The sequence below is a fragment of the Salarias fasciatus genome, chromosome 16, assembly GCF_902148845.1.
Source record: "Salarias fasciatus chromosome 16, fSalaFa1.1, whole genome shotgun sequence".
Classification (NCBI taxonomy): Eukaryota; Metazoa; Chordata; class Actinopteri; order Blenniiformes; family Blenniidae; genus Salarias; species Salarias fasciatus.
In genome coordinates this window covers 16,958,287-16,985,698 of record NC_043760.1, presented here as the reverse complement: position 1 = coordinate 16,985,698, position 27,412 = coordinate 16,958,287, and the positions used below count along the sequence as shown (strand labels likewise).

At 39.0% G+C, this 27,412-nt stretch overlaps 1 protein-coding gene across 16 annotated transcripts in view; it reads left to right on the top strand.

The window, feature by feature from the left end:
* stxbp5l (syntaxin binding protein 5L) overlaps positions 1-27,412 on the top strand; it is a 167,095-nt gene that overhangs the window by 82,357 nt on the left and 57,326 nt on the right. For all 16 annotated transcript variants that reach the window (XM_030112289.1, XM_030112286.1, XM_030112284.1 and 13 more), the window contains exons 4-5: positions 4,538-4,638; positions 13,818-13,952. In XM_030112289.1, coding sequence (XP_029968149.1) covers positions 4,538-4,638; positions 13,818-13,952 — 236 coding nt within the window. The remainder of the gene's footprint in view (positions 1-4,537; positions 4,639-13,817; positions 13,953-27,412) is intronic.

Below are 27,412 nucleotides of genomic sequence, written 5' to 3'. Positions count from 1 at the left end.
CAAACAAAACATGACGGTAAAAGTGACGGCAGCCGGAGCTCCAGCCTGATCACTCCACACACCAGAGTGAACATCTCGTGGACGGAGACAGCAGACTGTCTGGAGGGAGGAGAAGGTCTGCCGACAGAATTGCTCTGGCGCCGCCCCGCGATTCAGAAAAAAAGAAAAAAAAAAGGCTAAATAAACTTTAATATTAAATGATAACATACTGACAATGTTTGTGCTTAATTTTATCTAAATAATCTGTAATAAAGGAGCAGATAAACAGTCTGTAGTGCCGGAAAAGCTTCTCAAGGATGTGTGGAACACTGCGCCTGCGGAACGCGCACAGAAAGAGCGTGCGCATTGGTGGAGAGCCGAGGCTCCAAAGCGACTCGAAGCATGGACGACTTTTAAACGCCCTGTTGAGTGGCTCCATGCTGCCATTCCGACATTCCGACACGCCACCATTTAGACATATCACCATTCCGAAATACCGCTATTCCGACACGCAAACGTCCCACCATTCCGGCACGGAAATGTGCGCTCCGAGTGAGTGACTGACTCGGCACAGTCCGGTGCTTAACTGCAGATTTACAATAACAGCAAATTCTCATCTAAAATGTAAAAAAAAAAAAAGCTAAAAGATTTAGATATAATTAACAGTACTTTAAGCTTCAGTCATCTCCTATTGTTTTTTAAATTATGTCGAGAGAGCGCGCTGGTGATCTGTGTTCTGATTAATTTCCAAAATAAAGTTTTAGCTTCTGAAATCCAATTTTTAAACAGTTCTGATGGAGCTTAATATTTATCTGGATGATGCGGCTTCATACCGAACCATTTCACTGTAAATCTGGACGACCCGCGGCGTCTGGAGATAAAAAATAATATTCAATGTAACACCGGTTTTGTGCCACATGCGTCAATGCACACAAAGATACACACACCCTCCCCTACTGTACAACATGAAGGCACCTGGAATTAATCAGTGAATTAAGGTGTCATCTGCAGCGCAGTCATTGATATCTGTAATATAATGCCAGCGTGCATGAAGACGCACGGCTCTGTGGAGAGCTCCGCTCCAGCTGGGGCTTAAAAAAACAAAAAACAATAGTATTAACCGGTCAAAGTTCCTGCTATCGGTTAATGGTTAACGGTTAACCATGTGCATCCCTACTTTGCACAAAGGCCCTTTTAACCACAGTGTTGTGGCCATGCGCTGAGTCCAGTCCTGAATCCATGCACACTTTATTGAAATGTCACGAAAACTGAATTTTACTTTGGTGTGAAAGATACTGCTGTCTAGCTGAGGATACATTTAAATTATGATAATGGAAGCACTCTCCATGAAGACTTCATAGGGCTTATCTCTGAACCCTCTGAAAAAATGCACCGTGCTTTGGGATGATGTACACTTGTAAAAATGTGTAACAAATATTAAGAAACAACTGAAAAACAACAACAAACACACACAAAAAAATCAATCCCAGTTAAAACAATGATTGATGTAATGTGTATCCTAACATATTTCTGTCAGGACCAAATTTCAGCAGTTTGAGCTTCAGTCTGTTGAATGGGACCGCACGCGTCGGCCATATGCATCAGTGAGCCTTGACCGTTCATGACTCTGCCACTGGTTCTAAAATGTTCCTTCCTTTGGACCAATCAAGATGAACAGTGACCAGTACAGACCAAGAGCTGCACTTTGAATGTTCACGTTCAGGCTTCTCGTCAATACAGTGCCATGTCAAACTTCGACAACGAAATCTTCCCCTTCTACTGTAAAAATCCCATCAACTATTAAGTATGAAGTGATAATTAGTGTCATTCACCTGTCAGATGCCATGCACGCACATGCTGCACAGTATACACTTTCCACCGGACCCTCCTGTGGGTCTGCAGGTCTCGCTATCGTTTATAGCAGCCGTCCCTTCGATTGAGTGCGTGGGCTGTAGGCAGTCCTATTAATGGTTGGCTTGCATATTCACTCTGGACTCTTGACATTCAGTGAGATGTAATGACTTATTCCCATTAGGTATGCGAGCCCACTGAAGAGGCCACTTCTCACAGGTTCCTGTAAGTGGTGCGCTTTTGCACACTATTTTTACAGCACAGAAACAACACAATACGATATCAAGCTGAGATTTTTTTTAATATATATATAAGTATAATGGCACAGTGTCGCTCTCATGAGCTCTGTGCTTGGTATTTTATGAGGAAATATTTTATTCTGGCACCCTTGGAGGAGACTATGAATAGGCTAATTAATGTGTTTGTTTCCCCAGTTCTGCTCTGAATTCATGAATTTGCTTGATGAATAATACATCTGAGGGAGCTGGTGAAGGTTGGTGTCAGATGAGGATTGTAGGTGGGGTGGAGGGTAAAGAAGGGAGACTACTTAGGAAAGGAAAATGTGAGAAGGATTATCATGTCTGACAGAAAAGAAGGTCAGCAGGAGTACTTTGGGGAAAAAGAAAAGTCATTTTTTGAGTAGGATATGTAGTGTTTGCTTTAGTGTGTGGTTGTCCTACATGTGGTCTATGATATTCATCCATCTATACAAAGTTACTCTGACAAAACTCTGAGAAAATATGACACGTCTGTTTCAAAAAATAAAGGATATCATATTTGCCATCTACTACATCAACGAAATGCAGTGTTACAGATCTTTGTTTCACATGATCTGGCACATTAAGTGTAAAAACTTCGAAGATGAAAGTTCTTCAGAGAAAATGTCTTGTTTATTTATGATATCAGATCTGTCACCAGATGATGAACTTTTTCCAGGACAAGTTTGTAACTGAAACATCAAGTCTTGTTTTATTAATCTTATTTTCTTAAAGAGGGGCTGAAAAAAAATCATTGAGGGTAGAGAGAAAATGTGTGTTTTTTGTTCTTTTTTTTGTTTTTTTGGACTTTAATGTGTCTTGAAGATTGTTGAATGCTTTGAATTCTAAAGCATAAAATGTTCATCCAAAGGTAAATTTGCCACTTTTTAGCTTTGTAGAGATTCGCTCAACATAAGGTTTTAGCAAACATGTAGGATGTTGTCTCGTGCAGTTGGTCAGCCCTACTTAAACAAATTAATATCATGAAAATGAAGTACATAATGCAACATATGAACCAAAGTGCTTCACAATTTGAAAGCAAAAGACACAAATAAATGAAATTTGACACATTTCCATCCATTTACTGTGTTATCTAATTTAAACTTCGGGGTCTTGGTTGGCTGAAGACCAACCATGCTGACTCTGGTTTCAGGTTATTAACAACCCTGCATAGATTGCCAGTTCTGCAAAGAGATACAAACACACACACACTCATGTCCACAGCTACAAGAAATTTCAGAGAACATTTCTAGAAAAGAAAAAAGTGTCACAAAGCTGGACAGAAATGCACAAATGAGTGTGAAATTATAATCTGTGATAACACACTCAAACGTTTCTATGCAGAGGAGCGTTAATGATTAATATACTCCCACGAAAAAAATGGGAACACGTCACTTCTAAAAGTAATCTTTCCCGTTAATGATTGTACATTCTAGCAGGTGAAAAATTACATCAGTTCTTTCATTGTTTCACTGTTTTAGAATCAACTGCAAATAATAGGAATAATAATTATGCCCATTTAACACAATTTCAACCCACCGGGCTCTAATTAATTCTGTGATGAGATAAAAGATTCCAGTTAAATTGGTAGCTTTCAACAAAGTGGGCCTATGCCTGAAAATAAATGGATATTATTGATACACACCAGATAATTGTAAGTTCGCCCTCCATCTGTCAGATTTGCCTTGAATGATAATAATCATAATGTTAATGACAATGATAACATAAAACTATGAGGGAAAATAAGCAGAAGCTTGTGACTTTTCTTTGCACTGCGGCCATGAGTCATTACAGTAATTTATCTTTGTCACATTCGAACAGATTCTTTACTAAATCTCTCTGTTGAGTATAATGAATCTTCTTTGAATATTTCCATTCAATTGTGATACAGAGCGACAGCTTGGATGGATGCAAAGCAAATACTAATATGGATATTTGTGGGAAGCAATATTTTCATCCTCTTTTTTCACTGCATTGCTGTCTTTAATCCAGAGATTAGGTTTGTAATCTAAAGCTAATTCTCCCCGGGCTCCAGTCTGTGCAGTGACACCCTGGTAGCTGAGCCACACAGGGAGTTTCATTGTAATTATAATTCTCCTCAGAAAGCAGCTGATACCATTTGCAAATGATTTGTCTTACGCAGTTATTCGGTCCCATTCTCATGTTTCTTTAGCAGCCTAAGCAGACGGTGCTGCAACTCATATTGGAATATTTGTCGAGATGTTTGCTCATTTGGGAGCTCGGCGTTCCAAAAAAAGAGTTTTGCAAAGTTTGCAGTGTTCACTAATCATTGTTACACAGTGGGTTGTTTCTACATGGTATATTATCTCACACTCAAAGTTCTACATTTACTTTATCTGGGTGTCTATTTAAAATTGTTTCAACAATTCGAGTGGAATTAAAATCCAAGTTGTTATTTTACTCTGTTTGGTCTTTGTCTTTTCCTCTAGGGGGCGCTGGTCACAGCCTGTGCAGACGACACACTACACTTGTGGAATCTGCGCCAGAGACGGCCAGCAGTCCTTCATTCGCTCAAATTCAACAGAGAAAGGTAAGCTTGTGTTGCACTCAAGAAAGCAGGGTTTTTTTTTTTTTTATTTGGTAAACCTCTCAAAAATCATATTAATTTCCTGGCAATCAGCACAAACATAACTTTTGAAAAAAAATTTTTTGTTGTCTTGTTTAATTTACTATTCACCCCATTATTTATCTTGTCATTAATGTTACTTCTCTGGTGTGTTCTTAAAACTGTGTCACCATGTTTCTGTGCCATAATTGTAATGAACATTTAAAAAAACACACACAAGAGGAGTAGAGAAAATCCACTTCTTCTCCTCTCATGTTGTACTGTGGTAGGTGTGGGTTTGCGACACACTGCCCCCTGCAGTTTCAGGGGCCAGAGTCACACACGTTCTCTCATTCGAATTACATATATATCATTTCAGTGTGTCTCCCCCATGTGGAAAGCATAATTTATCCTTTACTTGATGATTTTTCCAGTCAGGAGACAGCACAGACACTCAACAGTGGCATATTGTTTGCAGATCAAAATCTATTCATCTTCAAAAAATGTTTTTAGATCAGTTAGGTGAAATGGAATAATTTCCCGCGACACACCTGAGAATCTCTCATGGCATACGAGTGTGTCACGGCACAGTGGTTGAAAAACACTGTCATATAGTGTCCCTGTGTGGGTGATTCAGAGGTACCTGTGAGCGGAAATGGAATGTATTAATTGGAACTTTCATCAGTGTGTAATCACTTGAAACACTGAATTGGTGCATCTTTTAAGAGAAGATTCTCTATAACTTTGTTTCTAGAGAGAATATTTGCAAATGTTCCCTTCCACCATATTCTAAAAATCCTCTACTGACTTGAGTTCAGGTGACTGTTGAGGCTGCTGGAGTTCAGTGAACGCTGTGTTACATGATCTCTTGGAAGTGGCCAGACAAACATGTTACACTGTGGTAACGAAGGGATGGACTTGGTCAGCAAAAAAAAAAAATGTGGTTGTGGTTTTTAAACTATGAAGATTTTATACTAAGGAGTCACCGTTCCACCATCAGTAACAGCCTGAACTGATTGATCAATTTTTTTTTTAACAGCATATTCTGACCCCACCTGTCACAACAGAAATGGAGACTCATCAGACCAATTTGTTATTGTCCAGTTTCAATGAGCCTGTTTAAACTGTAACTTTAGTTTCCTGTTCCGTGCTGGCACACGCTAAAAAATGTTGGGTCATTTTATTAACCCATTTGCTGGGTTATGAAATCAGTAACCCAATTTGGGCTATTATAATGCGTTTGGAGTTATTTATTGCAACTCATGTGTTGGGTTATAGTCCAACAGACCCAACATAGATTTTTAAACTCGGCACATGGGTTGTTTTGACCACTGTTGGGTTGTCAATGGGTCCAAAGAAATTCAAAATAAATACTTTAAATATTGTTGACAAGTGTGTCATTGCATACTGTATTGTTTGCATGACCAAGTATATATTGAATTTTAAAAGGTTTTGAAAATTAGCTGTTTACAAGATATGTATATTATATATATGTATATTATATACATTTCTCTAAGCATAAACATGGCCGCACAGTGACGTAGTGGTTAGCGCTCTTGCCTAACGGCAAGAAGGTCCAGGGTTCAAGTATCAGCTTGGGCTCGGGCCCTTTCTGTGTGGAGTTTGCATGTTCTCCCCGTGAGTGTGTGGGTTCCCTCTGGGTACTCTGGCTTCCTCCCATGGACCAAAAACATGCATGTCAGGTTAATTGGTCACTCTAAATTGCACATAGGTGTGAGTGGTTGTTTGTCTATATGTGTTAGTCCTGCGACAGACGGGTGACCCTGCCCTCGCCCACAGCAGCTGGAATCAACCTCAGCCACCTGCGACCCTGAGAAGGAGAAGCGGCATAGAAAATGGATGAATCAACATTTTTTGGAAGATTAAACCAATGTGTGTAGTTGAATTAACACAGAACTGTAGTTACTTTTACCCAGAATTTGGGCACATTCAGCCAATATATATGGTAAAATTGACCCAGGGCTGAAATTAATTTAATGAAATATTTGGGTTAAATATGAGCACAATATTCAACCCAATCATATGGTAGAATCGACCCGGGGCTGAAACTGATTTGACCCAATGATTGGATTTAATTTGTTAACCCATCTGGTGGGTTAAAAAGACCAACCCATTTTGTTGGGTAAAAATGACTACTGTTGGGCTGGTCCAATGCTGATTACCTGTTGGGTTCAAAAACAAACCAATTTGGGTTGTTTTTTTACCATTCATTTTTTAGGGTGCAGGATTGTTACTCAGTGTTATCTTCTGCTGTTGCGGCCCATCATTTCTTCATGGAACGATGTGGTCAGAGATAGTGTTCCGAAAATTATGTAGTTTTTTGAGTGGCTGTTGCATTTCTATCAACTCACACTAGTCTGTCCTCTGACATCTGGCACAAACAAAGGATTTTAAGAACTGCTGCTCAGTAGAGCTTTTCCCTTTTTTGACCTTTGTGTGTAAACCCTAGAGACTATTCTCAGGTCAGTAGTTTCTGAAATACTGTGACCAGCCCAACTCTGGTACCAACAATCTTTCATTGTTAAAATTCACTTTAATCACCTTTTATTTTTCACTATCGTGTTTGGTTTAAGATATAGCACGTCCACATACCTAATCAATGAAAATGAGGATAATCTTATCACCAGCTGTGTTACACGCTACCTCTTTAAGCTTGGCTTGAACAAATATGTAACTAATACAGCTCTTCCAGAAAGTATTAATTCCTTTACACAGTGAATGCTGTGCTCCCCAGAGACATCTACTCACACTGCATTGCAGACCACCGGGCATATACTGCAGCACCCTTCTGAAGGAAGTGAAGAAGAGGGTTTTTACAGGTCTCGCTTGAGGTTTCTGTCCTCCCTCTGACTTTGATCTTCTTTTCAGCCTGTCTGAAAAATGCTGGCTTGAAGCTCTTTGTTACACCCCAACTAATGACCTCCTCTGCCCTGTGAGACACTTGACACCCCCCTTCACCTCAGGCTGCAGGGGCTGGCTGCCCCGTCTGCCAGGAAGACATCTCTGACATGTTGCCTCCTAAATTGTGCCGCCACAGGAACTGGCTTTGTGGCAGGCTATTGTGTTGAGTATTTTAGATATGGGTGAAATTACCAACATCTAAAGATAGCTCTAATACCAGGTAAAGTCATTTATTCTTGGAGTCGTTCTTAGGCATTCTGCCTTGAGGTTGTCGAACAGCATTTTTACTTCTTCTTTATTTGACACCACTTGGGGGTCCTGGAAGTCAGAGGAGAGGTTATTGCTGCTATATTGCTTTTGCCCCACAGCTAAGGACCCACCTGCGACACGAAAGTACTCGATGTGCTGTGAAAAACAAAAGTACTGCATAATCTTTTGTAGCCTATTTTCTGCCTTCTTTTCTTCGCCTTGCAAAGTTTCTTATTAACAGGGAAAGATTTATCACGTTGTAGCCTCCATCATTTCAGTGTCTATGCATTTTTAACGTCAAGCAGTCATGCTGTTTGTTCAAGGAACAAGTACGTACTCTGGTCTGATTTTTTTCTTGTTGTGTTATGCCATGATGTGTTTTTATTCAGAAATTAGACTCATTGGTCTGGGTTTTTGCTGGGATGTCTGACCTGAAGAAAAGTAACTCAGATCCAATTTGGATCTTTGTAAGAATTTAAACTTGTTTATTGAAGTAAATAAGCCTTAAATATCACAGTTAAATAAATAAGCTCACATCTGTATTCTTCTATTCGTATATTGTTTTTACCTAGTTAATGTAATGGATATAACTGATGTAGTGTGAGGTAGTTTGGATTAAAATTGTGTTCAGGAAGAAAAGGTGAGAGACTTTAGTGAGAAACAGATTTTCTTCTCGACATTAAAAAAGAATTTGCAAAGTATTTTTTTTTCAAGGGTTTTGCTCTTTCAAGAAGTTGAAGGTCTCAGTGCCAAGTGCAAGTCTAACTTTTGCTTTGTGCACATAAGAGCAAGCACTCTCTGTCTCGCTGATATAAGTCAAGAAGTTCGTCTGAATTGTGATGCATGTTTTCTACCTGTCGAAACTTTCCATCACTAGAGGGCAATACGTTTTCTCCCAGAGACAGAAGAATCTCAATCCCGCTATAAAATAGCACATCGTAAAGCTCAGCCCAGGGTGTTGTCATCATGTAACTAAATCTGAAAAGATAATGGGGAGGAAGAGTTTGTTAGATTCATTTAGAAAGACTGAACGTCTTTAGAGAAAGGATTGCGTGTCTCTTCTTTAAGGACAGTTGTAACTAGCTATAGATAAATAATCATTTCCAGTTGCTTTCTTGATCGAGCATTGGTTAAATTTGTTGAACTTCAAAACTACATAGTCTAAAAACCCTGAATGGGGATTAATTGCTTAAAGCACTTGTGTTATTTCCAGTATAAAAGAAAATATAGTTTTGGGCCATAAACTGAGAAATAACTAGTGCTGACATGACTTTTCAAGGACTCAACTGTATGACAGTAGGTCTGGGTTGTAAACACAGTTTATTTGAGAAGCCTGACAGTTTGGTGCATGTTGAAACATTCCTAGCTGAGGTTTGTAGGGAACAGGCAAGACTTAACCAGTAAACTCACCAAGATCATAACAGAAAAGGGAAAGACTGGAACAAAGCAAGAGTGAAACGTGCTGACGGAGAGACAGATGAAACAAACTGAGAACAACACTTACACACAAAGCAGGAAATGTGGGAGTTAAGAGAAAATCAAATTGAAAGATGTTTCACTCAGTGACGGGGAAACAACATGTATGAGATGAGATTTGAAATTTATTAACAGTTAGTCAACGTAGTCTCAACCACAACACAAAAAATTTACCAGAACATGACTTTGTTTTGTAGCAACTGCATAAAGTTTGCACTTTTCTTTTAGTTTATTGATGGAAACTGTAAGTTTGTCAAATTTATATCTTTGCTTAAGCTTCATTAAATTGAAAACAATGACTGGACAGCAGTGACACAATTGCTTGAATTGCACTCAAGTGAGGATTTTTATGTAGTTGTTTCTAATAATTGTAGTTGTAATAATGCTAGTGTTGGTTCAGTATTTGTTGTAATTGTTAGCAATCGTATCAAATAAACGTTTTACATCAAAATACCTTAGCTTTGCGAAACTAACCTCATTCGTATTTCCCTGTGCTCAAAGATTTCTTTCTGAAGAGCATGTTGAGCATTATGGTATCACTTCAGTTAGTTATTAAACATTTTAGTTCTGCTGCATCATCTTTATTACTTCAGTGTTTTCATTAAAATATATCGCTTTTTATGCTGTGAATCTTTCCATTTTGAACAGTATGTTTTAGTCTTACAGCAGCTGTAGCCGCCACTGCGAGATAACCATGCCCACACAAGCACAGAGGTGAACATTTGAAATAATGTTTTGCTTCAAAGGTACTGAAAGCGTCTATGACTCGCTTTCTACCTGTCTTGTGGCACAGTGAGGTAGGAGGCAGGACGGCTGGTTTTCAGTAGAAGAGCAGTGAATCATTCTCCAAAGACTTAAGCAGAAAACGGGCTTCATGAGTCATCCATCTGAGCCCAGGCAGCGGCTTTCCATTTAGCTCTGTGTCTCTGGGCTCAACCTCTGACAATTAGCATCCTAACACCACAACAGTAGTGAATGAATCACTGGGATGGTGCGGAGATAATGTGTCGCGATAATTGTCAGGAAACAGCTCGTTCCTGCCACTTTTCTTTGTCACAGAAGACGATCCAAACTCGCTGCGCGCTATATTAGATGCAAGCTGTAGGTTTCGGCAGTTATTTTAGCCCTTTGCCTTCATCACCGGGTCGGCTCCATCCAGCAGAACTGCCGACGTCGAAGTTCTTAACCAGTTGTGCCGCGACTCACGCAGAGCAGATGGCAAGGTCGCCAGCTCCCAAGACGATGTCACCATTGCAATTAATCTCTACATCTGTTTGCTTCAAGAAGGGTATTTGCTCCTCGGCTGGTCTCACCGAGGCCGGTCAGCTGGCAGCTAAATTCATGTCTTCTCTTGTCTCCTTGCATCGATAATTACAATGTCTAATAATGGTGCCCAGGTCTAGCTGCCTGGAGTCAGAGCTACATTATCCACATATTGCAGTGCGAATCTTTATTTATCTCCTCTTACCTCTATCCCCTTCTTATCATCTTCTCATTTTTTCCGTCATTAACTTTATTGCCTCTAAAGTTTTCCTTTGATCCTTCCAGTGACATTTATGTCAATGTTTAGATGATAACAGAGGGAATCATTACTACTAAAAGGCTTTTCTGAAGACGCCTCTTTTTAAAAACATGTTTTTTTTTCCTAAATGCAACGTGAGCTGCCTCTCAGGGCTGTATTTTAACAGTCTTGTGCACACAATCTAAAGTGCTTGGCACAAGTGTGTTGAGTGCACGCCTAAATCCACTTTGCTAGTTTAACGGTGGCTAATCGGAGCGCAGGGGAGGATGCATGGTTCAAAGCAGTTTTTCCTCGGGGTGTGTTCACACTTGGCATTTTTGATCAGATTAAATGAGTTGTGAGGCGATTGTAACGTTGCTGAGGTAGATTTATGGAAGCGTGAGCATTACCATCTTAATCCGTATGCACGTCACACCAGAGAACCGACACTACCTAAAAAGTTGGCGTCACTCCACTTTCACAATCACTCTGGTGCAGTTCAGTTTAAACCATCAATCGTCCTCCTAAGAGCTGCCGATGAGCAATGGCATAGTGCATATAGGGTAGTATTCCAGACCATCACAGGAAAAAAAATAAAAACAGAGAAAGACAACTCCACATTCAAATCTCATCAGTTTATAAAATCATCTATTACATGTCTTTGGACTGGAGCAGTGAACCAGAGTAACTGGAGAAACCACCTCCATAAAAACAATGTGCACACTACACAGAGGGAAAATATTCTGGCAGTAATATCTGGACTGCATTTAGTCCAGGACACTGCGTGGTTGTGGGAGTTATGGATATTGACCTGCAAAGTACCATAAAGCATGTAAAATAAATAATATCATGCTTCTTTTGTTTCAGGGCCAGCAAATGAAAGGTCACTGCACAATTACTGTGAACACAGCCAGCCGTAGTCTTCATTAGCTGTACGTTCAGTACGTACCCGAGTGCAGCACATTCTGTCCTCACAGTCATGGAGGTTGTAAAGAAGTTGCACGTTCGCCATGTACGTGCATGTTTTTTTTTTTCCAGGTAGCCAGGTTTCACCCCGCAGTCCAGAAGTATACTGCATTATAATGTAGACTTGGGGTTTTATGATTTCCCACAATGTGCGTGAATGTTTTCACCTGAGATGATATGCCTGTCTGTTCATGGTCCACTCTGTGTTTTGTCCTTTATTTGTTGGGATTTGATATTATATTGATTAGTCCGTTAATAGATATTTAGTTTCATGCAACTTTGAACTTATAAGTATAAAATGACTGATCCAATCTACGCTGGCCTCCAGTTTAATAGTTTGAAGCAAAGCATTATAGCTATGGTACAAGTCTGTGTCTGGTTTTGCTATTTTAAAATTGTTCTTACTTATTTTTAAGCTTCTTGGGGAAATAAAAGCCTCAATGAACTTAGGTTTGAGCTAAACACATTACTATTATGAAAGAGTGATGGCTTTAGCTCAACACAGAGGCAGTCAATGTGAAACAAAGCTATGTGATACAAAGACATCTGAGTTTTGAACAACATGAGCGCTCTGCAAGTAAATAACAGCTGCAACGATGTCAGACTGGAGCAGACTGGGTCTCTGTCCTGTTTTGTGCACGTGCTGAATTTGACCAAGGTTCATTGATTAGTTGTGTTTTCACTTTGAAATGCGTGAACATAGCAGTGTGCCAAGTTCACCCGCTCACTAGTTGGTGAAGGACTGTCATGGTTATGGGTGAACAACCAATTGCAAATCCGTTTGTCTTCACTGCTTGAACTATCAGTCTTTTTTGTTTCTTGTCACTGCTTCATGATAAGATGCTGAATATAAGTTACACCCATGTTGTTAATGTTTGTAGAATTGTAGTAAATTTGTTGAGTCACTTTCCAGCATTTTAAATAATATGTAATCTACACAATATGTGTAATCTGTGCTGAAATGTAGCTCCACTCAACTGTTTCTTTTCTTTTTGGTTAATTTTTGTACAAGTATTACACATAATAATGCTTCATGAAGGTTGAATCAAATTAATCCTGAAATATGAACATTTTAAATGAGTTGACTTGTATTCATGTCGGAAAAGAAAGGCGGTTGAATAATCTCTTGCACCCCCTGTCTGTTTAAATGTTGCCATCTCCTCAAGCACTTAAAATCCTTATTGAATTGTCTTCCGTCTCATTTGTCTACTATCTAATAATCTTGCTGCTTGCTGGGTGGGTGGCTGCGGGCCTGGAGCCCAATGACTCCCCCCACCATCTCTACAAGGTAATCAGCATGGACAGGAGCGACTTACTGTGGCCTGAACTTTATTCCCCGGTTTGATGCTTATGAACATGATATATGCTGGCGGCGAATCAATAATGGCTTCAGCCTCACAACACATCCTAATTACTTTATATGCTACAGTCATCAGCGGTGCATGCGACTTGAGTCTTCTACAGGCTGTAGGAGACTGAAAAGTGTGTGAAATTCATGGCATAAGATATCTTTCAGGCCTGAACATTGACTTAGAAACGTCTTTCTCTGCAGTCATAAATTATTTAAATGAATCTGTGGATTCTTTTTTTTGTTTTTCACATACATCGTTTTAGAATCCTCTGGTTATATGAATGTACGCAGTACAGGTTGTACCTGCACAAAGGTTGCCACACCATACTGTCTGAAACAAATGGACTCTGAAATAAACTTTGAGATAAGACAAGTGGAGATTTAATCATTTTGCTTCTAAATATTTTTGGTCCATTAAGCAGCTGTCTTGAAGCTCACTTTTGTTTTCCATTTGATTTGCTTGTTTTGGTGTCCAACATTTAAAACTGCAGAATGCAATCTTATTGATCACATATGGGAGTGCGCCAATAGAAAGGATTCTATCACATAATTCTTGAGATGACTGTTTGTGAAATAAGACGGTTTTCTGAAAGCAGAATTGTATGTAATGTTGGGGTGTGGAGTAAGAATCAGATTGATCCGGGCAGGAACACCTTCGTGGCTGAAATCCAATCTCTCCTCTCTTTTCTCGTTCTGCAGGATCACATTTTGCCACCTGCCGTTTCAGAGTAAATGGCTGTACGTGGGGACGGAGCGAGGAAACACACACATCGTCAACATCGAGTCCTTTATTTTGTCCGGCTACGTCATCATGTGGAACAAGGCCATAGAACTGTAAGTATCCGACGCTACAGAATATGGAGCTGCAGAAACGTACAATTTTAATCAGCGATGATTATGACCATGCTGATAAAGTGGATGGCAGTCGTTGAAGCTGTGTCTTGGTCGTGAAACACTGATTGGCAATTGGCTTAAACTTGTTCAGAGTACGTCCTTACATAAAAAAGGAACAAAAAGAAAAGTGACTTTAGAGTTATGATTTTTTAACAAAGTAAGTTTTGTGCTGGGTTTTTTTTTGCACGCGTAACTTCATAATGTCTTCAGTGATTGTTTTTGTTTTTTGCTTGAGCTATTTCAAGTGAACAAGAGACTAAATGCCTGTCGTGTTGGTCTGAGAGACTGGGTACTTGAATCAATATTCTTGAAATCGATTTATTTTCACTGGTTGTCACTGTTGCGCTTTATTTAAGTAAACACAGACAATGCTTTTATTTATCTGATTGAACCTCTGTCTGTCACGCCCAATGTCAGGGTTATCTTATCGCAGCAACAGCAAACGGAGAAATTTGGACTTGGAGCGGACACAACGTCAAATTGAACTATAATATTTTGAAAACACCCATTAAATGCTTGCAATTGGTCCTAAAACCAAGCAGAAACACATTTTGGCGACAACTTGATGTATTACAAGCTTGCTACAAAGCAAGCACAGTTGTCCTTACAGTGTGGCGACGCTCCGAGCCGGCGCGCAGCATTCCCAGTGTCGTCTGAGGCTTCACATCTGTGCAGAAGATCAGTCAGCAGAAGCCGTTATTAATTTGCTGACATGCACTTGTTGGTTTCGTCCCAAGTGTTGACTGTGTAACTGACATATGCTGTAGATTGACAGCTTAAAGCCCCATCAAGCACGCACACATGCCGCTCAGTTGCGTTGCATGAACACTTGTTGTTCTTGGTTTCACCCACCTACGCGCCACTCTTCTGGTGTTACCCTGACAAGTCCCCTGCTGCAGTGTCAGTCATAAGTCACTCTTCTACCAAGCCATCTTGTTGCCTTGTGACAGCCCAAACCACAGTGAGCAGTCTTAACACGGATGTGTGTGCGTGGGAGGCCTGTCTGCCAATCATGGCAAAAGTCTCAGAGGCTGAGATGCCGGTGGGGATACATGGGACATTCGGTGTGTTGGTTCCTCACCACAGCGTCGGCAGAGAGGGCGTTAAACTTTTTCTTTTCTTTTTTCCCCCCTTCTAATCACTTTCCACACTTTGAGAATGTATTCACAAGTGCGAAATTGTTGAACATGAAATTGCAGTTGTCAGAGTTCTACTTTGATGTACTCCAGATATTTGAACTGGATTGACCTTAACCCCTGATGCACACTGGCTGTGGTCTGGCTGCGGTCCGGCTGCGGTCCGACCGTGGTCCGGCTGCGGTACGACTCCGGTCCGGCTCTGGTCCGGCTCTTTCCGCAAGGATCCTATTTTTCCGCATGCCGCAGCCCTACTGCGTCAATTCAGACAGAAGCAAGTAGGGTGCCGGAAGGAAACACGATACGTGTTCCAAAATAAGTGACTTTAAAATAAAATCTGTGTCGTGTTTTTGCCTTAATATTCTATTTTTTTACTTCTTCTGGTAGAATACAGAACAAACAATGTGATGTAGTCATTATACGCTTTAGAAGAATGAACGGTTTTGTACTTCGTCACTGCAGTAAAGTCAAACTAATCCAAAATGGCACAAAACAGCTCTGTGACCGGAGGGGCTCTGTGTTGCCAGGTTGGGCGAGTTTCTGCCAAATCAAGCTTCTTTTTTGAACACGTCGGACGCGTTGATGAAATGATTGTGTTTATGACGTATTCTTTATCATACAAATACAGTTTTAACTTGCATTTTCAACCGAGACGGCGGTTTGGGCTGCTTTCTATTGAGTTAAACGGGTTTCATATTGTTTACGGGGGATAGCGACAGATCTGGCAACCTTCTCCAGCGGTCTGCAGGGACACCGCAGGCGGTGTGAATCACAGTGCTGCGGTGTACCGGACCGCAGCCAGACCACATCCAGTGTTTCATCGGCCGTAACTAGCCTGGAGGAGACTCCAAGTCCCAAACAGCAAAATCATAGAAGATGGTTGGGGAAGAAGATTGAGGTTTTGCTTGTCTCACCTCCTTTATTTTTGAGAATTTGGATCAACTGAACACACTCTAACTTAACAGATGAGATTAGTAGGCCTCACTTCCTTTTTGAGCAATTAAAGGAGGATTGGAATTAAAACTGGAGGATTAAAACTGTTGACACAGTGTTTCACTGTAGCCCTTGAAGTAGTCGCAAGTAACAGAGACGGTTAGAACTATTTCATATGTTGACAAAAAATCAGAATCAGCAACAAGTAACTTAGTATTTGTCTCTTTACACCACTTTAATAATGTAAGCTTGAAGTATCTGGACAACTTCAATGTTTTTTGAACATGAAATGTAACAAATGCGTCTCTACTGATCCAGACCAAGGTGCAGGATATGTACAATTTGTTAGAGAAATGCTGTTAAATCCACAAGTATAAAACAGCACTGTGGAATCTGCCATTGTCATTGAACTACATGCACTTCAAGAACAACTATCAACAGCAGCTGTAGTGCACATGTCCAACAGGAAAAGCTTGTCGTGTGTTCCTTCTTTACAGAGGTCGAGGAAATTTGAAAATGAGGCTTTCACTAAACTGAGTGGAAAAAGTGTCCTTTTTAGAGACTTATAACACCAATATCCATTGAAAGTTTGGCATTTTCACTTGAAAGTGTTGTTATAAACCGTGCCTGAGCTGATGAATAAATAAGGTGAACAACCAGCAATGACTAAGCACACCAACATGAGCTCTTAAAAAAACTTTTTTTTTTCCCGTTCATATTTTTTTTTGGGGGGGGGGCACTGCTTTTGTGATCAAGATTGACACAGAAATGCACTTTACAGTTTCATAATATAATCTTTAACTTTGCTGTTGTGACTGAAGCAGAAGTGTAAAAGCCTCCAACAGCAGGACTGCTTGCTCTCCATACTGTGCACAGTCAAACCATATACCTTAATGTATTCTACATATTCCCCCATCAGCACTCCTCTTCTCTGAAGTGGAGTTCATAAGAAGTTTACCTCGTAGATAATGGTGGATTTAGTAGTTTGTCTTCAGAGGTTGTCAGTGAATCATGAATAGGGATGAGTGGGGACTTCTTGTCTTGGAACATCTTCAACTTTTTTTTTTTTAGTGTAAAACCTTCAGAGTGAGTGTGTTACGCTGGTGTATGTAGCTATATTTACACCCGTGTGTGAATATTTTACATGACAGCCGTTCATAGATGCACTAATTTAATACATACTTAAATGGGCTCTCTTGAAAAGAATCAGTTCTTACTAGAATTCAGCTGGGGCCACTGTTCCCAAACAGAAGGGCCAGGCTCTCATTGAAATTCAAATTGGTTTGCATTGTATTGAACACGCTCTTTCATCTTCCTGAGATTCATTCCAAAATGAGATATCAACAATGAGATGCAAAAACGAATGAGAAAACAGAGGAGCCCAGTGCACACACCCCACTGCAGTTCAGAGATCCTTGTGATGAACTGAATTGTGTTTTCGTTGGCATCATGTCAGCTCTAATCAACATTGGCATGTTTAAGCAGTTTCTGCTATTAGGATTGTAAAATAAACAATGAGCTTTTCAGTAACCTCCTCATCTGACTGCTGCAGTCTTATGAAATGAATAATGGGTAGAAAATTCTACAACAACAAATACTGCAAAACAGGATTGAAAATATTAAAATATGAAAGGTTTTCAATACATTTGACAAATAAAACTGCTATTTATTCCTAGATTGACAAATGGAATCTTAAATTGTTCTAAATTAGCTGTTTTTTAAAATTAACATACATTGTTTACTTTTTTAAATGATGGAGATGCCTAAAAATGTTTCTGGAGCTGCAACTTGCTTTAAATATAGGCTGATCTTATACTGTGGTCTTTGATTTAGACTACAGGTAGGTTATGTTGAATTATAAACTTTATATAACATATTATAGACATTATATACATTATCACTTGTCTTTATTTGTATATTGTGATTATAATACACAGCTGTGGTGTTTAATACACATTATATTGCTAAATGTCATGCATCACTGGTGTTAATCATCATTTCTTAATCACCATTGGTAGTTAGGAAAACCTGCCCAAACAAAAACAAAAAAAAAAATATCCCCCTTCTTGTAGAAGAAACTCCCCCAGAAAATATTAGATTAGATCAGCTAAGCCCAAAATAATATTTTCATTATTTGTTTAATATATTAAAATTAACTATTTCCTTTTTCATGTGAACGCATAGTTTTGTATTTCAAGATCCAAGTATTAACAGCCTAAAATCAAAACTCAGTCAAAACTCCCTTGACACTCATGTTTCTGTATTCAAGCACATGCCCCCATCTCCCCTGTGTACTCTGTGCCGTGCACATTCATCACCTATTCACCTGTCCATAACTCCCATATGGTACAAGACCTGAGCACTCCATGTAGGGTCAGTTACCGTTTTCAAGTCAGTATTTATATTTTATTCAGTATTCTTCTGACCCTTGTGGCTATATTTGAGTGTGAATTCAGGAGACAGAGTTGCCAGCAGATTGAGAGCAGGCCTTGTATTTTTTTTTTTTTTTTTTTTTTTTTTTTTGTAGGCAGCATAGCAGCACAGTGTGTACTCTCTCAGGGTTGGTAGCAAAAGGTGTTCAGTAAGATAAGAAAATTAAACAGCGCTTCTCATTGTGTTATAAGAGCACGTGTTGCACATGCTGAAATTCCAAACCTCTGTTCATCTTGATTTCATGTAAATCGAATGACATATGGGCATGTTTGTTAAAAAAAAAAAATAAAAGAGATAAAGATGAAACTGAATATGCCAGAAAAAGTCAAATCGTGAGACTGTCAAAGTACGAAGGATTTTCACTTAATCACACAGCACCAGCAGATTTTAGCAAACAGGCCAGATCTCATTTTTTACTGACCCATCAGTCTGTCTTCCTCCTACATTTGAACGTCTCGCTGTTTTTCACACTGGAGGAAGCCTGTTGAACGAACACGCTCTCTGAGTGGTGCCCATCATGAAAGAAGACCTCATTCGTATTTACCAGCGCTTGTCATACACTCTGACCGATGCGGCAGGTACAATGAAAATCACACGCTGCTACAAGATTAAAAGATCAGTCAGGACACTGTCTCCGAATTGACGTTGCCATGGAGACAAGTCATGAAAACTGCAGGTACCTGTCTCGGTGTTGGGGCCACAGGCTAAAGAAAAGGTGACTCCCTGGAGAAGTTGGCAGTAATTCTCTACCTTTTTGAAATAGAAACACAATAGAATGTGTCTTCCTTTCTCTCTCCCTGTGTATTTCTTAAAAGGCATCTATCACACTCTCCAGAGTTGTCGCTGAACTGTTGGATCAATGTTGCTGCAGTTTGGAACTGAGGATAATAAAAATATGAACTATTGCTTTTTGATCTACGACAGTCACGAACACAAATGCAAGCGCATTTTATATATTAGACATATTTTCTTTCAAGTCTCTCTTGAAATGCTGCAAAGTTTTCATTTCTTTTGATATCTTTTCAGTTGTTCAGGTATGCAACATTCTAACTTTGTGGCAGCTTTTTAGCCTTTGCTTTTTCAAATGGAAAATTCAAAGTTAAACTGAGCTTCAAAAAGTGAGTCTGAGTAAATGGTGAACTTGTACTGGTGCTGGAATGTGACTGTTGAACTAGTTTAAACTGTACCTGGAAAATAATATCAAGCTTCCAGATAAAATGTGAAATATTCAAGTTAATCTGAAATATGACCGTACACTTCCCAGGATTAGAGATTAGGCCAGTGTCCAGGAGATAATGTCAGAAGAAAAAAAATGAAACAATTTAATCACAATGACTGAGACAAATTTCCCTAAAATGTCACAGGTGATGATAATAGCAATATTTCACCGTTAGCCCAAAGCAGGGTGTTAACTCAAGACATCACTCTCTCCTCTAATAAAGAAAAATGTACACACAAGTACACACACCGCAGGCGGCGTAGAAGTTTTGTGGATCAGTTATACAAAGTTATTTCATCATGTATTGCTGTTGCAGACCTGTACAGACAAAGGAAAAAAGATATGAAAAACTATTCCCTTCATTTTCTGTACTGCTTTATCCATCTCAGGGTGCTGGTGCTGATCCTGGCTAATGGAGGCCAAAAGCTGGTTAAACCCTGGATAGGTCACCACCCATCAGCCGCCATGCTCAGAGAAAACTTTGTCATGCACAGGGACAACATAATGTTTAGTTATTTTATTTTACATTTTACAAAAACTAAAGAATGTGTAATAAGTGACATTACGTCACATAGCGTACTTCCTCCGTCCCCTTCAGAGAGTGTTGTGCAGGATGCCAGTGTGGGAGAGTTTAGGTCAGTCTAGACAGTTTAGGGACGTGGAACCGGCACACACGAACAGCCGGCGTCGCACACAGGGTCCAGCACGCATGGTGTACAGCTGGCGGTACGTACAGAATGCTTCGCTACTTGTCTGCCAACATTGGGAACTCACACATTGGCTCTGGAACCCAGAAGAAACTCTGTCCACCCGTAACCCTCAGTTTGAAAGAAAAATCCTTGAACAAGACGTTGTTGATGGAGAAGACAGATTTATTTTTAAAGGGAATGTTTCTTCAATAACAGGTGACAAAGGAGAATGATTTTAATTATTATTTTTATTGTAAATTTCTTACTTGTTGCACCTTTAAATTATATCTTTTACAAACCCACACTGACAGTATGGTTTGCTTTTCCCGGACAGAACATTACATCATTCTGTCTGGAGGCACGAAACCATGTAACTGACTAATAAACTTAGAAGATAAAAATTATTTTCACACATGATTGTGAAAATATTAAAACTGTTCATTGTAACTATTGTCTTTGAGCATGATGTGCTACTGGGTATCACAAAAATGTCAGCTATGTATTGAAGACAGTACAACATGGTATGAAATTTTACCTGATACACTGATGCTATGTTGATTTATACAGCAGAAAAAAATATGATTGAAGAGAAATCTTTACACATAAAATAAGACCTCACAATATGACGCTCAACTCCAAAAAAAAATAAATAAATAAATAAAGCAAATAACATGGAAGGCTTGTTCGTTGCCTTGGGATTGAAAATAAATGAAGTGTGTGAATCAATACTGAGGAAGGAGGTGAAATTCTCTGGCTTCTGCCGAGAACTCATCATTTTATAAATGTTCCTCTTTGTCAACTGAGTAATATTATAGAATAGATAAATTCACCAGGTGTTGATGCATTATTCCATTGTTATCTTAATATGTATAAGTAAGTCAGGACATTCAAAGAATACAGCTCAAGGTCAGACAGCACAATACAAACAAACACATTCAAAGTATTTTTTCACAGGTTGACTAAAGTTGCAGTATTTAATTTGTGGCTCATATTTTTAAAACGGAACCAAAAAATATTGACATAACTGAAGCAGAGCAGCTGATTTGATGTATATTCAGAATAAACTCCAATAGATGCTGCACCGTAAGCAGAATTAGGATAAAATAAAATGTTCTGATATAAATAATTGTGATATTAGCCTCAGTCTTTCTCCTGCTCCAATCAAATAGTTATGTTTTTGTCATATTCATTCAGTCACATCACATTTATCCTCAGTCCACCATTTCAGTCTTTATGTTAGTCTGAGAACACAGGAACTCTTTTAGTCTTTTTTCATTTGAGTTTTTAATAAACATGCCAAACAAATGATTTTGTAAATCTTATTTCATTTGCTCTCCTTCTGGTTAAAAGAATAAAAAGCGACATGGTTAATGACCTACAGAATACATCTCTACATGGAAAAATATTTTCATGCATTTGTCACAGATGTGACAAGATGAGATCATGTGACATTAAAAGTAAAAGAAAAAAACAGCATAAAATATCATGTTTTTTCAATATTTTTGTTGACTAAAATTATTAGAGATTCTATCAGATTTTTTTTTATTCCATTTTTGTCAACAAAATATGAAAATGGTTTCGTCACTGAGGTCAGTGATCATCTGGTCTCAGAAGGGCATTGACCATCAGTGAAATTACACTGCTTCTGGTCCCTTGTGTACTGTGTTTGATTGCGTAGTCTTCCATCAGACATTATTTGAACTGTATGTTTCCACTCCACTCCACTCTAACATTACTGATACATTTTTAATCACCCTCACTTGATTATAACTTGAAAACACAGTAAATTATTTGACAGCTTTCCGTATACTGTCCATCAGTGTCAGTATTTTGGTAATTATCTCTTTGTCTCGGCTCCGCGATGGACAAGCAAACTGTCTGTTCTGGATGGATGATTTATTAGATGAAGAGATGTTTTTAACCTGTACTGTACATCTGAAACACAGCCTTGGCTCATGCTGTCGTATTGGACTTGATGTGAAACGACATGATTTGGTATAACAGTGTGTGCTTTATGCCATTCACATTTCATGTCCTTCATGTCTCTGCCGCTGACTTGCCATTCCCCTCCTCTGCCTCGCTCCTTTTCATCTGTCATGTTGATTATTTACCCTTTTTCTGGCGGTAATAGGTTGCCATGGCTCCCGCTGGTCTTGGTGGAGTTCAAGGTGTTTTTTACATTTGGTGTTGTGTGTGTGATCTCACATACTTTGGCAGTCAAGCTCCGGAAGGAAAGCTGGGAAGACAAAGCAGAAAAAGAAGAAAAAAAATTATTTCAGCTTTGCAGACACATGAATGAATTTACGACTTAATTCTCAGAGCAATTTTTAATTCATTTGTACATTTTCATCCTTCCCATTATATTTTCTCCTGCATATCAACTATTGTTTTCACTGATCTCCTCGCTCTTATTGTAATATGTTAATTATTTGAGTGTGTGGCCGAGCTCCTCTTTCCATTCACGGAGCTGAGGCCGTGGAAGTAGCCCAGGTTTTAGGGCCGTGCTCCTCATCAGTCGCTGGTTTTTGGCACTGTTTTGAATATAAATTTGCCAACATCATTGCTTAACAAGCCCTGGGACCCTTGTGCCCTATAATGGCAGCATTTAGATGGACTAATTTGCTCATTTGTTCATTTAACAATGCCTTTACATCTCTGCAGAGAATGAGAATAATCAAGTTAATCATGGTTCTCTAAAAGCACACCGTCTACCATCAACTCAAAAGACCTGGGGACTTATTAGAGACTGTGATAAGATTAAATCTTTTGACTGCCAACAAGCTGAAGTTTATGATGTGCTGCTGGTCATATGACCTGCTGAGAAAAAAAGCAGATTACTGGGGACCACTGGGGAATCTTAGCCGAGCTTAAAGTATTGAATGCAATCCAATTTAATTTTTTAGTTTTCTTTTTTTGTGTTTACAGCACCAGTCACAAGATGGAAATCTCACTGGATTTACTATTCAAATAAGATATTGATCAGTGGAGAAACCTCCAGCAAGATTCAGAGCTGGAAAACAACTGCTTCATCCAGTTAGTCTGTTGATAGAATAACAAGAAAAGAACAGAATGAGCAACAACAAATGAAAACTGCAAATGTCCACCGTGTTAAAAATTGGAGGGAGCGGGAATCAATGATTTTTAATTTATCAGCCAGAGAGGCTGGAAGGAAGCAGAAGAGAGACGGGAGAGAGCAACGACTGAAAAACAGCACAGTGGATCAGTGCGTTAAATAACTTCTCCCAACAGTCTAAACATATAAGCTGAACTATAAAATGTTCCTGAGTGATTAACTGGTCCTAACAAAAAACCTTATCAAGTAGGAACGTTTTAAACTTGATCTTTAAAGTACAAAAACAAAGCGTTCTGGTATATTATGGTACAGATTGTTCTCTATAAGGAAATTTGAAATATATTGTACGCCAATATTCTTGTAGTAGAACTAAGGAATTGCAGTTGTCACGACTTTTCTTTTTTTCAAAGTCACAAATTCAACATTCCTCTATATAATTTGTGTAAATCACTGTTGATTGATTTCCACAAGTGAAAGGCTCATTTAATTTTGGAGTTCCAAGAAAATTTACTGTCAAAGAAAAGTTTTTATTGTATTCACTGTCCCACTGTGGGTCAGTAATAGGGCTTCCATCCTGCTATTCTTATTCAAATTTTCACAAATAGCGAAAATAAATATTCATGGAGATGCTACAAATTCAAACAAAACAAACAAAAGGCCAAAAATTTACAAAAAAAAGTTTTTACACTTGGAGAGGGTGGATTTGTCTGCGTTTAGATGAAAGGAAAGTTTGAATTTTTGCTATGGAAACAGCATTTGCGGATTTGACTAGACGGTCACATGAATACATTGTTTGTATGACGTCTTTGGTGACGTCTCATGGCGCATTCTCCTCTAATTCATTCATTCATTTCCTAGCTGCTTTTCCTTTTCAGGGTTGCAGGGGTCTGGAGTCAATCTCAGCTTCATATGAGCGAGGGCGGGGTTCACCCTGGACAGTTATCTGGTCTGTCACAGAAACAGCATATAGGGACAAACAACCATGCACTCTGAATCGTAAAGTAATAATAAATGGAAATAGCTATAAAGTCTATAAAGTTTTCTTTTTGCTAATTTTTATTTAATTCGCTCCGAAATATTGAATCATTCGGATGGAGACCTGACGCGTGTAACGCCATGAGTCGTTATATATTAGCAGATAGTGTGTCTGCAAAGTAGAAATGAAACATAAATTCCAAAGCTGAAACTGCTGATTTCAGTAGGGAATTGCAAACTGCCAATATGTTTGAGGCTGAATGACAAATCTCCCTTTTCTGTAAACTTTCACAGCACTCTGATATTTGACCTGAAAACTTTTCATAATGAATCACTGTACACGACTCAGGCGAACACAGTATTCATCTGTATATTCAATCTTTCTCAAAACATTTTATATGTGTTTCAAAGAATGGCCTTGCCAGCTGATGAAGACACTTTATCACTGAGTCAGTAAGTCACCTCAAAAACAGCTATTCGTCTGTATGGTGCAGAAGCTTTCAGCCACCAAAGGAAAATAACCTTCTACACACAATTGCCAGCTTTCAGCCTTAGTCATGGCCCACTCTATCCAAAATGAAATAACTTTCCTTTCCTGCAAACTATAACTTGTACCAATAAGCTGAAGAAAAGTCAGAATTTGCCTGTGTGGATGTCTTACATTACAGCAAATGGATGTATGAGAACCTCGGTTACAAACTTTGTTCAAGTCTCAGAAATCGACAGTGACATTCACAACAATGACGAAGGAATGAAGCTGAAGTGCTTGTGAGGGCGTTGCACCACTTGGAGTGACTGAAGTTCATGGACATACAGAGATTGAACCTCTGGAATTGTCTTATTTGTTCTGGATGGCTTCTGCAGCAGGATTGGCTCTTGGCATTCAACCATCATGGCCACTCAGTGTGGAACAGGTGTTGTGTAGTACAGATGGTAACAATGATGCTTTGGCTTATTACTGCATAAACAGCTGCACAGAAAGGCATTGAGAGCTCGCTGTGGTTTCATGTCTTTATCGCCGCCCAGCAGCAGGCATAACTAAATACACCCATTTGACCATGTCAGTCACACTGTACCTCAGCTTCCCAGATCAGCTCACGTGTCAGCCACAATGCTAAAAAAAACTCTGATTGCCGCAGCTACAGTGGCATGCTAGGACGATCATGCTGCAATTGTTAGATTATTGGAGGGTGGTACAGCAATGAATTTAACATTTGAGGATTTTGGCTGTGAGTTTATTAATTTTTTTGGAGATGTATTAAGATACTGTATGATGTGGCTTTCTATACTCTGTACTTTTGAGTATTGGAGAAAGCGTTTGGTGAATATCCCTGCCTAAAGCAAATGAGATGCATGAGCACAAATGAGCCAACCGTGCATGTTGTTTTTGTGAGAATAATGAAGCATGCTCTGAGAATGATCAGACTCTGAAGGGACATAATGTTTTCTGGCACTGCACACAGTAAATGGGCAAGCCCAATCTTCATAGTACCCTGATATATATAATTGGTTACAGTCACCTTGTATTAATGGTTATTACTCCCGTGTTAGCAAAAGCAGATAAAAAAATAAATAAATAAAAACCTGCAGTGAAACACTGCACCTATCTGAAAGCCAGAAAAGCTTCCCATTCTAAATTCAATCCAGTGGGCAAACAAATAAAAAGACCAGCTGTTAAGATTGAAGGTAATCCACAATTTAAATTTAGAACTTCATGAATTCATCATCATCTTAATCTTACATACATAAATTATTGTAGTATTCTGCTGTTATTTAGCACCCCTACCTTTCATTAATTGAATTGTCCAAATGGGACCAGTTTACAGAGGAAATAACAAGTAGGCTGTTGTAAACAGACACTGTAGTCCCCAAATGACTTTTCTCTTCATTAAATACCTTTTGTGAAATGTTACCGCAGCCAAGAAGAATTAACTGTTGTACAGTGTTACGTTGCCTTTTTTGTTTCCTAATTTACTTTTGCTGATACACAGGCAACAGCAAATTACAGAATGTGAGGATCGCAGCCATATACAGTATATCTGGGGATAACATGAGTATTGTCCAAGCAGCAGGTGAAAGGTTTGAAGGAGAGCAGTGACATTGAGTGCCTGCTCCTTCAGAGTGCACATGCTCAAAGCTGAATACTCTCCTCACAAGGCACAACATCAGCCTTGATATATGAATGTGTGAACTCTGAAAGCGCTCAAAAATATCGGATGGCACTCATTTACATTTGCCAATTTTGGCATGGATATGCATTGTAAATTTTATTGCAAAAATTAGCGATATTACAGTTATGCTGTGTGATGTTAATGTTGCATATATTTAAATGTTTCCTTAGTTCAATTTAAATTGACATAAAACACAAAATGTAAAAGCCTTTTTTGAAGCTGTACAAAATAACTCATTTTAATAATCTATTGAATTGTATAATAGTGTTTCATCGGATTGTAAGTGGGAATGCATTGAAATATTTATCGCCTAAATATTGCAGCTGGTAAAGCTAATTATTTGCGTGCACATATGAGTTTGGCAGTGATTGGAACAGCATGCAGGCTCTCTACGATAGAGACACCAGGCAGATAATGTCTGTGTTTACGCTCAGTCAGACATGAAAGCAAACATCCAAAATGATCCATGTGCAATGCAGATATTCTTGGAAGTCAGCGTGGAATTCCTACTCACTCCCCAAATATCTGTTTTCCAGTTTCTGCAGCAAAATTTAAGTTAATGTATAAAGTTGGATTAGAAATATGCTCCAAATATCTCAAGAAAAGTGACTGATTAATGTTGTTATAAAATTTTTCAGATTTCTGTCACAGTTGACAACACTTAGCAAATATTGTGTTAGTGTGTTTTTAAGTCCAGTGAGTACAGTTTAGGATGATCATTTGTTGAATTGAACTGTTGGGTTATGATCACTTTTACTTGAAATCGCCATG